This window comes from Oncorhynchus masou, chromosome 14 (genome assembly GCF_036934945.1).
Source record: "Oncorhynchus masou masou isolate Uvic2021 chromosome 14, UVic_Omas_1.1, whole genome shotgun sequence".
Taxonomy (NCBI): domain Eukaryota; kingdom Metazoa; phylum Chordata; class Actinopteri; order Salmoniformes; family Salmonidae; genus Oncorhynchus; species Oncorhynchus masou.
This window is the reverse complement of record NC_088225.1, coordinates 9,242,591-9,254,971: the sequence shown is the minus strand read 5'-3', so window position 1 is coordinate 9,254,971 and position 12,381 is coordinate 9,242,591. Positions and strand designations below refer to the sequence as shown.

At 42.4% G+C, this 12,381-nt stretch overlaps 1 protein-coding gene across 1 annotated transcript; it reads right to left on the bottom strand.

Moving 5' to 3' along the window:
- Positions 1 to 584: 584 nt before the first annotated feature.
- LOC135554870 (serotonin N-acetyltransferase-like) lies at positions 585 to 1,751 on the bottom strand. The gene is made up of 3 exons (XM_064987301.1): positions 1,583 to 1,751; positions 1,070 to 1,224; positions 585 to 890 (listed from the first exon to the last, which is right to left on the bottom strand). Exons 1-3 carry the CDS (start codon positions 1,749 to 1,751, stop codon positions 585 to 587), a joined length of 630 nt encoding a protein of 209 aa, XP_064843373.1.
- Between the last annotated feature and the right edge of the window lie 10,630 nt (positions 1,752 to 12,381).

Below are 12,381 nucleotides of genomic sequence, written 5' to 3'. Positions count from 1 at the left end.
ATTCTAGCTAGGTGGCTAATGTTAGCTAGCTCGCTAACATTAGCTAGGTTAGGGGTTAGGGTTAAGTTTATGAGTTAAGTTAAAGTGTTAAGGTTAGGGTTAGGTTTAGGGGAAGATTAGCTAAACGGTTTAAGGTTAGAGTTACGTGAAAGGTTAGCTAAACGTGAAGGGTTTGCTTAAAGGGTTAAGGTTATGCTTAGGGGAAGTTTTGGATAGCATGCTAAGTAGTTGCAAAGTAGCTAAAAAGTAGTAAGTCGTTGAAAAGTTGCTAATGTTGTCCGTGGGGAGATTTGAACTCGCAATCTTTGCTAGATGTTCGTTTTACATGCCCACCCTCCTTAAGTAACCATCTGTCTTATATAACCACACCAAATGTAACCTATCATACTAAATGGAGTGTCTCGAATTTACGTACAGAATATTATGAAATGCTCTGAGACCAGGTTGGTGCGTGGATCTGTCTGTCTGCTGTAGTGTGGTCTGGACGGTCAACTGTGATGACCAGAGTCTATGTTTACATGGTGGATGAGTTCCAGTGCTAGGATTGATGTGATTATGAGCGGGGTGGTGACGGCCGGCAGTGACTAGCAGCCGCTGTTCCGCCGTGCGTAGGCCGCTCCGCCGATATGGTACTCCATCTCCTGGAAGATGAGGTTGGGCACGGTGATGGCAGAAGGCCCCTTTTCCTTGAAGCCTGCCTTCTGGTAGAAGGGAACCAGGAACTCCTCACAGACCAGCAGGGCCCTCCGGAGGCCTGGCACACATCGCAGGTACTGCAGGTAGCGCCACAGCAGGATGGAACCTTTACCCTGCTGGCGAGCGTGGCGGTGTACAGACAGCACATGGATGTGCACTGCCGAGGTTTCTGGGATATGCTGGGTCATGGCCTCCTGGGGTAGGGAAAGGCAAAGGTAGGGTTAATGACCAGGTATGATCAGAGTAAAAACATGTATTTTATTGATGGTTACCTTTCAGATTATGGAAAAAATATATCTGTTTTTTTTGGGGGGCAAAACAATTCCAAATATGCAATGGAGGTAGCTACTGTAAATGGTGGTGTCTGTCTCACCTGCTCCAGTCTCTCTTTGCCCCAGCCTGAGCCAATGATGAACGCCACCAGCTGGCCCTCTTCAAACCAGCCCAAGGAGAGCTCCGGACACTGACTTAGGAAGTTCAGCACCTCGTCAAGAGTGAGTGGACACTCACCAGACACAGAGACGAATGCTGGTGGGAGGAGAGACGAGACACACGGTCAGTCAGTGAGCAGACGAAGCATCTTGGAAGATTAGCAAACAAACCAGGGATTACAGGCTGCTTGTTCTCTTATCACAGTGTATTGATGTCATTCACAATCCATTTTTTTGGGACAAAGATCTGTGATAAACACACATTTGGTGGTATTATGGCATTGTTTAGTTTCCTGAGCTATTTATATAGTGGAGACTGACAGCTATTGTCATTATGTGTTAGAAATGATAAGATTAATGTGCATTTTGTTAAGACCCAAAAGCCTCTCTAGTCCAACAAATCCTATTCAATCAACATTTTCTGAGTAACCAGTAGAATCTGGAGATATTCTTACCTTCTCTCTCGATCTCGAACACGCTGATGGCATCCTGTGGGGTCAGGTTCCTGAACTCGCTGGCGGGGAGCGTGTGGCGTCTCTGGGTTCGCGGAATGACCCCACCAACTGGGGTCCTGGTGTAGAAGGGCTTGAGGAACGGAGAACGGCTGACCTGATGTGATGTCATGATGGTCAGTTACTGGGCTGGTGAATAATAACGATGAAACAGTCTCTGTACAAGTATAGCAGCTCTGTCTTTACAAGTATGTATAGCAGCTCTCTTTCCAGTCTTCTGTTGAGACTACTGTAGATATTTTTTTGGTTAGATGTTGGTTTCCTCTTGACCGTTTTTTGTTGTTGTTCCAGAGTGATTTGATGATGATAATAGTCTTTGAATCCAACACTAAAAACACATCTGAGGTTATCTTGCTCTGTGCTTTCTATCTGCCTGTCTGTCTCTGTCAACTGACTAGTCTTTCTCCTCACCAGTAGAATAGTACCTGTCCTTATGTCTCAACACCTCCACTGCAAGCGCTTACCCTCCCTGATTTCCATCTCTTGCTATCTCGCTCTTATTGGCCCATCCCCTGATCTGTCAAAGTGGTCCTTCCAAAGAGGGGATCACTGTCTGGGCACGTGAGGTGGACAATTCACCAAATCTGGTGACAAGCATGTTTATGCATAGCAGTTAAAGGAAACCATTGAACTCTATGATATCCATTATATTAGTTATTGATTCATTCATTCTCTTCAGTGTTCATTTTGTTCAGGGTTTTCTTAGAAAACTCAATTGAAGGCCCATTTTTAATATATTGTCCCTTTCATTGCACTGTTATTAAATCCATTCACAAAGAAATCCATCAAGTTCACAGTTCACACTTTCAAGCCCCATACTGTATGTAAGGGATACTTATATCACCATTATATGATATACTAAAACATGAATAGTGAAACGTCTGTGTAGGCTTTAAAGAGTTCTGAAGCCTTCATTAAGCTTTTGAAGTCAAAGCTCAAAGTGTGACCAAGATCACCAAGGTTTTTTGTCTCTCACATCGATGATGTCATTTTGGCACGCTAACGTCAGCGCCCACGCCGTCCTTTCTGGACGGCTCTCATGTGCCGGCCTCGTGCTACAATATACCCACGCTTGTATGTTGTGGATCTGGTCCAGGGTATGTGCACGTAGAAAAGCTAGCCGATATACTGTAGCTCACATTGTGTTAACACGTGGGAGGCCCTTGGGGGTGTGTTTTGGAGACGGTGGCGGAAAGGGCTGTAGCGTGGCTTCTGGCTTACTGGCGTGATAGGCATGTGTGTGTAGTTCCAAGGGCATGTGGGCTTTCACTGTAACAAACCCAGAGAGAAAGAGAGAGGGAGATTTGGGTGGATTGCTGTAAGGCTGATGTCATGGCTTAGAGGTTTAGCTCAGCTGCTAATTAATGAGAATGAAAGCAGCCTGTTTGCTGGGCTGCCTGGAGGAGAGTAAACCTGTTTATATCTACTGGGCCTGGAGGAACAGGGTAGGATGAGTAGGTTACAGAATGACTACTCTTGATGTCACCAGACAACTGAACAGATTTGTAGTCAAATAAAGTAATACGATCATATATGATAATGTCATTTATGTAGCACTATGCAAGTTATTTATGTTGATCATATATGTAGCACTATGCTAGTTCACTATGGTGATCATTTACAGTTGAAGTCGGAAGTTTACATACACTTAGGTTGGAGTCAGTAAAACTTGTTTTTCAACCACTCCATAAATTTCTTCTTAACAAAATATTGTTTTGGCAAGTCGATTAGGACGTCTACTTTGTACATGACACAAGTCATTTTTCCAGAGGCAAAAGAAACGCACTCCTATTTAGGCGACGTGCTGGCTAGCGGAGTGGAACACTTAAAAAAATAAAGGAGAGCCAGAACTCTAGGGGCTCAGATGTCTATCAGATGTCCATCCGACAGACAAGCTGTCTTCATCAGGGTACAAGTCATTTTTCCAATAATTGTTTACAGACAGATTATTTCACTTATAATTCACTGTATCACAATTCTGGTTGGTCAGACGTTTACATACACTAAGTTGACTGTGCCTTTAAACAGCTTGGAAAATTCCAGAAAATTATGTCATGGCTTTAGAAGCTTCTGATAATTGCTAATTGACTGCGATTGAGTCAACTGGAGGTGTACCTGTGGATGTATTTCAAGGCCTACCTTCAAACGCATTGCCTTTTTGATTGACATCATGGGAAAATCAGAGAAGAAATTGTAGACCTCCACAAGTCTGGTTCATCCTTGGGAGCAATTTCCAAACGCCTGATGGTACCACGTTCATCTGTACAAACAATAGTATGCAAGTATAAACACCATGGGACCACGCAGCCGTCATACCGCTCAGGAAGGAGACGCGTTCTGTCTCCTAGAGATGAACGTACTTTGGTGCGAAAAGTGCAAATCAATCCCAAAACAACATCAAAGGACCTTGTGAAGATGCTGGAGGAAACAGGTACAAAAGTATCTCTATTCACAGTAAAACGAGTCCTATATCGACATAACCTGAAAGAGGCTCCAAGACGCTTGCAAGCTGAAGAACACCATCCCAACCATGAAGCAAGGGGGTGGCAGGTTGTGGGGGTGTTTTACAGCAGGAGGGACTGGTGCACTTCACAAAATAGATGGCATCATGAAAATTATGTGGATATATTGAAGCAACATCTCAAGGCATCAGTCAGGAAGTTAAAGTTTGGTCGCAAATGGGTCTTCCAAATGGACAATGGCCCCAAGCATACTTCCAAAGTTTGGACAAAATGGCTAAAGGACAACAAAGTCAAGGTTTTGGAGTGGTCATCACAAAGCCCTGACCTCAATCCTATAGAAAATTTGTGAGCAGAACTGAAAAAGTGTGTGCGAGCAAGGAGGCCTACAAACCTGACTCAGTTACACCAGCTCTGTCAGGAGGAATGGGCCAAAATTCATCCAACTTATTGTAGGAAGCTTGTGGAAGGCTACCCGAAATGTTTGACCCAGGTTAAACAATTTAAAGGCAATGCTACCAAATACTAATTGAGTCTATGTAAACTTCTGACCCACTCTGACCCACTGGGAATGTGATGAAAGAAATAAAAGCTGAAATAAATCATTCTCTCTCATTCTTAAAATAAAGTGGTGATCCTAACTGACCTAAGACAGGGAATTTGTACTCGGATTAAATGTCAGGAATTGTGAAAAACTGAGTTGAAATGTATTTGGCCAAGGTGTATGTAAACTTCCGACTTTAACTGTATGTAGCACTATGCTAGTTATTTACAGTGCCTTGCGAAAGTATTCGGCCCCCTTGAACTTTGCGACCTTTTGCCACATTTCAGGCTTCAAACATAAAGATATAAAACTGTATTTTTTTTGTGAAGAATCAACAACAAGTGGGACACAATCATGAATTGGAACGACATTTATTGGATATTTCAAATTTTTTTAACAAATCAAAAACTGAAAAATTGGGCGTGCAAAATTATTCAGCCCCTTTACTTTCAGTGCAGCAAACTCTCTCCAGAAGTTCAGTGAGGATCTCTGAATGATCCAATGTTGACCTAAATGACTAATGATGATAAATACAATCCACCTGTGTGTAATCAAGTCTCCGTATAAATGCACCTGCACTGTGATAGTCTCAGAGGTCCGTTAAAAGCGCAGAGAGCATCATGAAGAACGAGGAACACGCCAGGCAGGTCCGAGATACTGTTGTGAAGAAGTTTAAAGCCGGATTTGGATACAAAAAGATTTCCCAAGCTTTAAACATCCCAAGGAGCACTGTGCAAGCGATAATATTGAAATGGAAGGAGTATCAGGCCACTGCAAATCTACCAAGACCTGGCCGTCCCTCTAAACTTTCAGCTCATACAAGGAGAAGACTGATCAGAGATGCAGCCAAGAGGCCCATGATCACTCTGGATGAACTGCAGAGATCTACAGCTGAGGTGGGAGACTCTGTCCATAGGACAACAATCAGTCGTATATTGCACAAATCTGGCCTTTATGGAAGAGTGTCAAGAAGAAAGCCATTTCTTAAAGATAGCCATAAAAAGTGTCGTTTAAAGTTTGCCACAAGCCACCTGGGAGACACACAAAAATGTGGAAGTAGGTGCTCTGGTCAGATGAAACCAAAATTGAACTTTTTGGCAACAATGAAAAATGTTATGTTTGGCGTAAAAGCAACACAGCTCATCACCCTGAACACAACATACCCTGTGTCAAACATGGTGGTGGAAGCATCATGGTTTGGGCCTGCTTTTCTTCAGCAGGGACAGGGAAGATGGTTCAAATTGATGGGAAGATGGATGGAGCCAAATACAGGACCATTCTGGAAGAAAACCTGATGGAGTCTGCAAAAGACCTGAGACTGGGACGGAGATTTGTCTTCCAACAAGACAATGATCCAAAACATAAAGCAAAATCTACAATGGAATGGTTCAAAAATAAACATATCCAGGTGTTAGAATGGCCAAGTCAAAGTCCAGACCTGAATCCAATCGAGAATCTGTGGAAAGAACTGAAAACTGCTGTTCACAAATGCTCTCCATCCAACCTCACTGAGCTCGAGCTGTTTTGCAAGGAGGAATGGGAAAAAATTTCAATCTCTCGATGTGCAAAACTGATAGAGACATACCCCAAGCGACTTACAGCTGTAATCGCAGCAAAAGGTGGCGCTACAAAGTATTAACTTAAGGGGGCTGAATAATTTTGCACGCCCAATTTTTCAGTTTTTGATTTGTTAAAAAAGTTTGAAATATCCAATAAATGTCGTTCCACTTCATGATTGTGTCCCACTTGTTGTTGATTCTTCACAAAAAAATACAGTTTTATATCTTTATGTTTGAAGCCTGAAATGTGGCAAAAGGTCGCAAAGTTCAAGGGGGCCGAATACTTTCGCAAGGCACTGTATGGTGATCATTTATGTAGCACTGAAAAACATGTACAGTATGTAGAACTATGCTAGTTATTTATGGTGATCATTTATGTAGCACTATGCTAGTTATTTATGGTGATCATTTATGTAGCACTGTGCTAGTTATTTATGGTGATCATTTATGTAGCACTATGCTAGTTATTTATGGTGATCATTTATGTGATATTTATTTTGTGCTGTATGCACGGATGAAATGGATGGTGAAATCTCTATTTCCAGCCAACAGCTGTGTCTTTCCAAGACAATCACAATGAGAAAATCCCCACTTGTTGGGCTCACTGGATATTAGGCCTAGAGCGTATGCACGGATTCTGTTTTTTTATGATGGCGTGATTTTTTGGGGATCCACCTAAAGCTCTTGTCTTCCTAATCTCACTAGTTTGCTTGAAAAGTAAAAAGGAGAGGAGAGTAGGGTCTCACTGTTGTTGTCAGGAAGGTAATTATCTCAAGGAGCACTCAAACCTCTGAGCTGCAGCTTCTAGCCACTTTAAATGAGAGTTGAGGAGGAAATTATGCTGTGGTGACGTGCAATGGGGGTTTGGGAGGATATTAGATTCTCACCTCCTATATGTTTTCCATGTGACATCATGTCCTTGTTTGTTAGTGTCCAATGTTTTGGATTACACTCCGATAAAAGACTCCATCTTACAAAGTTGTTGACGAATATCATTATATTCCTAAATACTTTGATAACCTAAAATCATGGATCACTGGATCAGGATGTGACAATACTTTTAAGAAGTAATGACAGAATAATAAGAACACTATAATGTAGTGTTACAGACAGTGGCGTGCCGTGGGCCTGGGGCCTGGGGCCTGGGGCCTGGGCCTTCAGTGAAGTCCTACACAGTCCCACCCGAATTAATCCACCTCTTATTACCATCATTATGGTGCCATGGCTCTAGACACTATACATTTAGACAGAAACGCAGTATAACCAGGCATTGCGTCACCTTGAAATTGACATTTTTATTCAGAGAATTGCAGGGGAAGAGTACAATACCTTTTCATTGTGCAGCTTCGTTGCCCTGCGCGCTTGTTCGTTGAGCTGTAGATCCACTCGGGTGTCCCCACCATTGCCCAGCCGTACTTTGGTGTCTCGTTGCTGCCTTAGTTAGACAACTCAAGTTTGCAAAGCCAGTGTGGCTCCAAACACCAAATCGATCACTTGCAAATAATAGGCATTCCCAGCAGTACAGTTTGCAGTGCTTCTCGGAGCCTGAGAGCCATTGATAGCGCTCGTAGTTGGAACTTTGAAAGTGGCGAACTAACCCCTTTCCCGCCTGTGACAGGCTTTGTAGCATCGGCGTCGACCTCTCCTGACAATGTCTAACTTTTCTTGAAAAGTTTGTCTTGAGAATGGCGTCATAATTATATCCTCGACCAAATCGATATCTTCTCCTTCCGCCATTGTGGGTTGAAAAAACAGCTTAGTAGTACGCAAATTAATTTGTTTATCAAATTCAGTTTCCTAGTTCTGAGATTCTGCATAGACCTGCCCATATAGGACCTGCCTCTCAATATTGGTAATCCAATCAAAAGACAAGCACGCACTACGCCTGCTAGCTGGCTCCTGTGTAACACTGGAGCCAGCCAGCAGGCGTACAATAGCCAACTCTAAAGCTGATTGGTTGACACTAAATTTGAATTTCCATTCACTTTAAGCTACAAGCGCCCGCACTGTTGATTCTGAAGGCCTGAGGGAAGATTTTAGACCCCTGGCAACACATGACGGCTGAATATGATTGGATAAAAGATCTAACATAAAGACCAGCCCTCCAAATCTCAACCTGGGGCTGGAAGCAGTGCAACCAAGAGGAAAGCTATGAAATGAAGAGTATAACTCTTACTCTGGGGAATAATTTAATACATATTTGTGGGAAAATATATTTAAAAAATATATATATTCTGATGATGTTTAGGCCAGCAGAGAAGACCTTGCTGGCCCTGACGGCCCATCACTGGTTACAGAATGTTCTGTGTGTTTGTGTGTGAATTTGTGTTTGTGTACACTACCGTTCATAAGTTTGGGGGCACTTAGAAATGTTTTTGAAATAACATCAAATTGATCAGAAATACAGTGTAGACATTGTTAATGTTGTAAATGAGTATTGTAGCTTGAAACGGCAGATTAAACATGGAATATCTACATAGGCGTACAGAGGTCCATTATCAGCAACCATCACTCCTGTGTTCCAATGGCACGTTGTGTTAGCTAATCCAAGTTTATCATTTTAAAAGGCTAATTGATCATTAGAAAACCCTTTTGCAATTATGTTAGCACAGCTGAAAACTGTTGTTCTGATTAAAGAAGCAAGAAAACTGGCCTTCTTTAGACTAGGAGCATCAGCATTTGTGGGTTCAATATCAGGCTCAAAATGGCCAGAAACAAAGACCTTTCTTCTGAAACTCATCAGTCTATTATTTTTCTGAGAAATGAAGGCTATTAAATGTGAGGAATTTCCAATAAACTGAAGATCTGGTACAACGCTGTGTACTACTCCCTTCACAGAACAGCACAAACTGGCACTAACCAGAATAGAAAGAGTGGGAGGCCCCAGTGCACAACTGAGCAAGAGGACAAGTACATTCGAGTGTCTCGTTTGAGAAACAGACGCCTCACAAGTTCTCAACTGGCAGCTTCATTAAATAGTACCCGCAAAACACCAGTCTCTACGTCAAAAGTGAAGAGGCGACTCCGGGATGCCGACCTTCTAGGCAGAGTTCCTCTGTGTTCTTTTGCCCATCTTAATCTTTTCTTTTTATTGGCCAGTCTGAGAAGGACCTTTTTGTAGATGGGAGTCTTGTGTTTTTTCTTTGCAGCTCTGCCTAGAAGGCCAGCATCACAGAGTCGCCTCTTCACTGTTGATGTTGAGACTGATGTTTTGCGGGTACTATTTAATGAAGTTGCCAGTTGAGGACTTGTGAGGCGTCTTTTTCCCAAACTAGACAGTCTAACGTACTTGTCCTCTTGCTCAGTTGTGATCAATTAGCATTTTAAAATTATAAACTTGGATAAGCTAACACAACGTGCCATTGGAACACAGCAGTGATGGTTGCTGATAATGGGCCTCTGTACGCCTATGTAGATATTCCATAAAAAATCAGTTGTTTCCAGTCTCAATAGTCATTTACAACATGAACAATGTCTGCACTGTATTTCTGATCAATTTGATGTTATTTTAAAGGACAAAAAATGTGCATTTCTTAAAAATAAAAAAATAAACATTTCTAAGTGATCACAAACTTTTGAACGGTGGTGTATGTGTGCACATGTGCATCAGTGTGTGTGCAAATGGAATTGGTTCTTGAGCTGTACTGGCAGTGTCAGCTTAATGAGGTTAGTGGGTGAGGTTGGCACAGTGTGCTAGACTGTTTTAATCTGTACCGACCTGCTGCCTGCTCAGGCACATCCAGAGGATCACCCATCCTCTGACAGCGTAGTCTCATAACTCTTCTACCCTTCTGTGCTGGGAGATTACGCTAGCTGATTATGAGACTAGTAGCTCTACTTGGCCTAACAAATGACACAGAGACTGGGCTACAGGTCAACACCAATGGGAAAAGGATGGATGGCTGAAATCCAGGGGTGAATATGGTCCTCCTAAATGAAGTTCGGCTTAGGGTTGAGCCAGTGTGTGGACATGAAGCTAGGGTTAAGGAATCTGCATACATAATATAGGTTTGGTTTGCTCCTAGCAGAACTTGGCAAGGCGAAACGACCGTCTGTGCTCTTATACTCCCGAAAGACCTTCGCTTAAAAAACAAGAAAAAAGCATTTGTCCATTCTGAGTCACCATAGCAACAACATAGCCAGAAATACTTCCTCAAAATAGTTCGAATTAATCTAAAATAACTCAAGAAATCTGTCATTAATTTTGATGTTTTTGGTGAGGTGATCTTAGTCAAACAATTTTACATTTAACTAAGATGTTTGGTGCAGTATTTCTCAAGTAAAAAAATGCATGAAACCTAGTCGTCTGTCGTTGAATGAGAACAAACTCTTCATGTTCCCACTCCTACTAGGAGTAGTTCTGTTGACCAATCACAGACTAAGGGGCATAGACTTTGGCTACCGAACATCGACTTGACTCAATAATATGTTTTGTGTGCACGAACAGCCGAAAATAAACCTGCTAAAGACCAAAACTAACAAAAAATATATAATTTATGCACAAACTGTTTTGACTGGGAAGCACAAACTGTTTTGAATGGGAAGCATAAGCTGTTTTGACTGGGATGCACAAACTTTTGACTGGGAAGCATACGGTAAGCTTTAGGGTTAGGGTTGAGACGGAGTGTGGACATGAAGCTAGAGTTAGGGTTGAGGTTAGGGTTAGTTGATTGCCTTGGGGAGCGACCTGGCCTTGCACTTGCTGACTGACTGACCTTGTAACTTGTCATAGACCGTAGCCAATCCGGGCAAGTGTCCAGTGAGAGTCCAGTGAGAGACACTCTCCTCTTTGTGCAGTTATCCAGGATCCAGTTTGATTCATAATAGAAACCACACAATGTCATACTTGGACTAATGAAGGGAGGGAGTATGAGGGCTTGAAAATACGTAATATACAGTGATATACAGTGAGTATAAAAAACATTAAGAACACCGGCAAGACAAAAGATGTGTCTTTGAACGGGGTAGGGTAGTAGGTGCCAGGCCCACCGGTTTGAGTCTGTCTAGAACTGTAATGCTGATGGGTTTTTCATGCTCAACAGTGTCCCATGTGTATCAAGAATGGTCCACCACCCAAAGGACATCCAGCCAATTTGACACAACTGTGGGAAGCATTAGAGTCAACATGGGCCAGCATCCCTGTGGAATGCTTTCAACACCATGTAGAGTCCATGCCCCGACGAATTGAGGCTGTTCTGAGGGCAAAGGGTGCAACTCAGTATTAGGAAGGTCTTCTTAATGTTTTGTACACTCAGTGTATACAGATATTATGAGGACTCCGCTCCTCATAAAGGCCCGAGCTACACTTAGAGGATGCAGAGGTGAATCATAGCTGAACATTGATCTTACTCTGGGATTGGAGAAATTAGGCCCACTGGACACAGACTTCAGTTCAACGTCTAGTTTTACATTTGGTTGAGTTTTTAACTAACGTGAATTCAACATGAAATCAGCATAAAAGGACACCTTTTCATTGGATTTTGGTTTAAATTTGGGTGGAAAACCCCCCCGAAATCTCCTTACGTTGATAACTTTTTTCAAATCCAATCAATTTTCCACGTTGATTCAATGTCATCGCATTGAATTTTTGGTTGAAATGACTTGGAAACAACATTGATTCAACCAGTTTTCGACAAGTGGGTAGATACTCCAAAAATTAAAATATTATCTTGATAAATATCTGTAACACCCCTTGCACACATGATATGGGCAAAATAATACCTAACGTGACCAATCCATTGTTATTACAAGTGTTTCACTAGTTCCTGCTGAATTGTCTAATCAGTAATCAACACTCTGCCAGAACATGTACGGGCTTGCTGTGGTAGCAGGTTTGGTTCAGGAGAATAGGTCATTCACATCAACCCATAATGGACAGGGAGGCAAGTAGTTATTAGTCCTTATCCATGGTGCACAATTATGGGTCTCAGCGTGTTCTTGCCGAACATACTGGTCTACTCAAACATGACGCCTGTTCTTGGAAGCCGGCTGCAGTTCTGACGTGCATCATCAGTTCTCAGTAAATGTGTCCGTATGTTATGTATTGACAGCCCAGCGTTTACAATGCATTTTGTTCAGGTTTTTAATGCAAGGACCATATTTACTCATCTGCCGTTGGTTATACTGCAGTTTCCACACTAGAGGGCGCCTCGGGAGGTATAGAATTAAAATGTTGAGAAT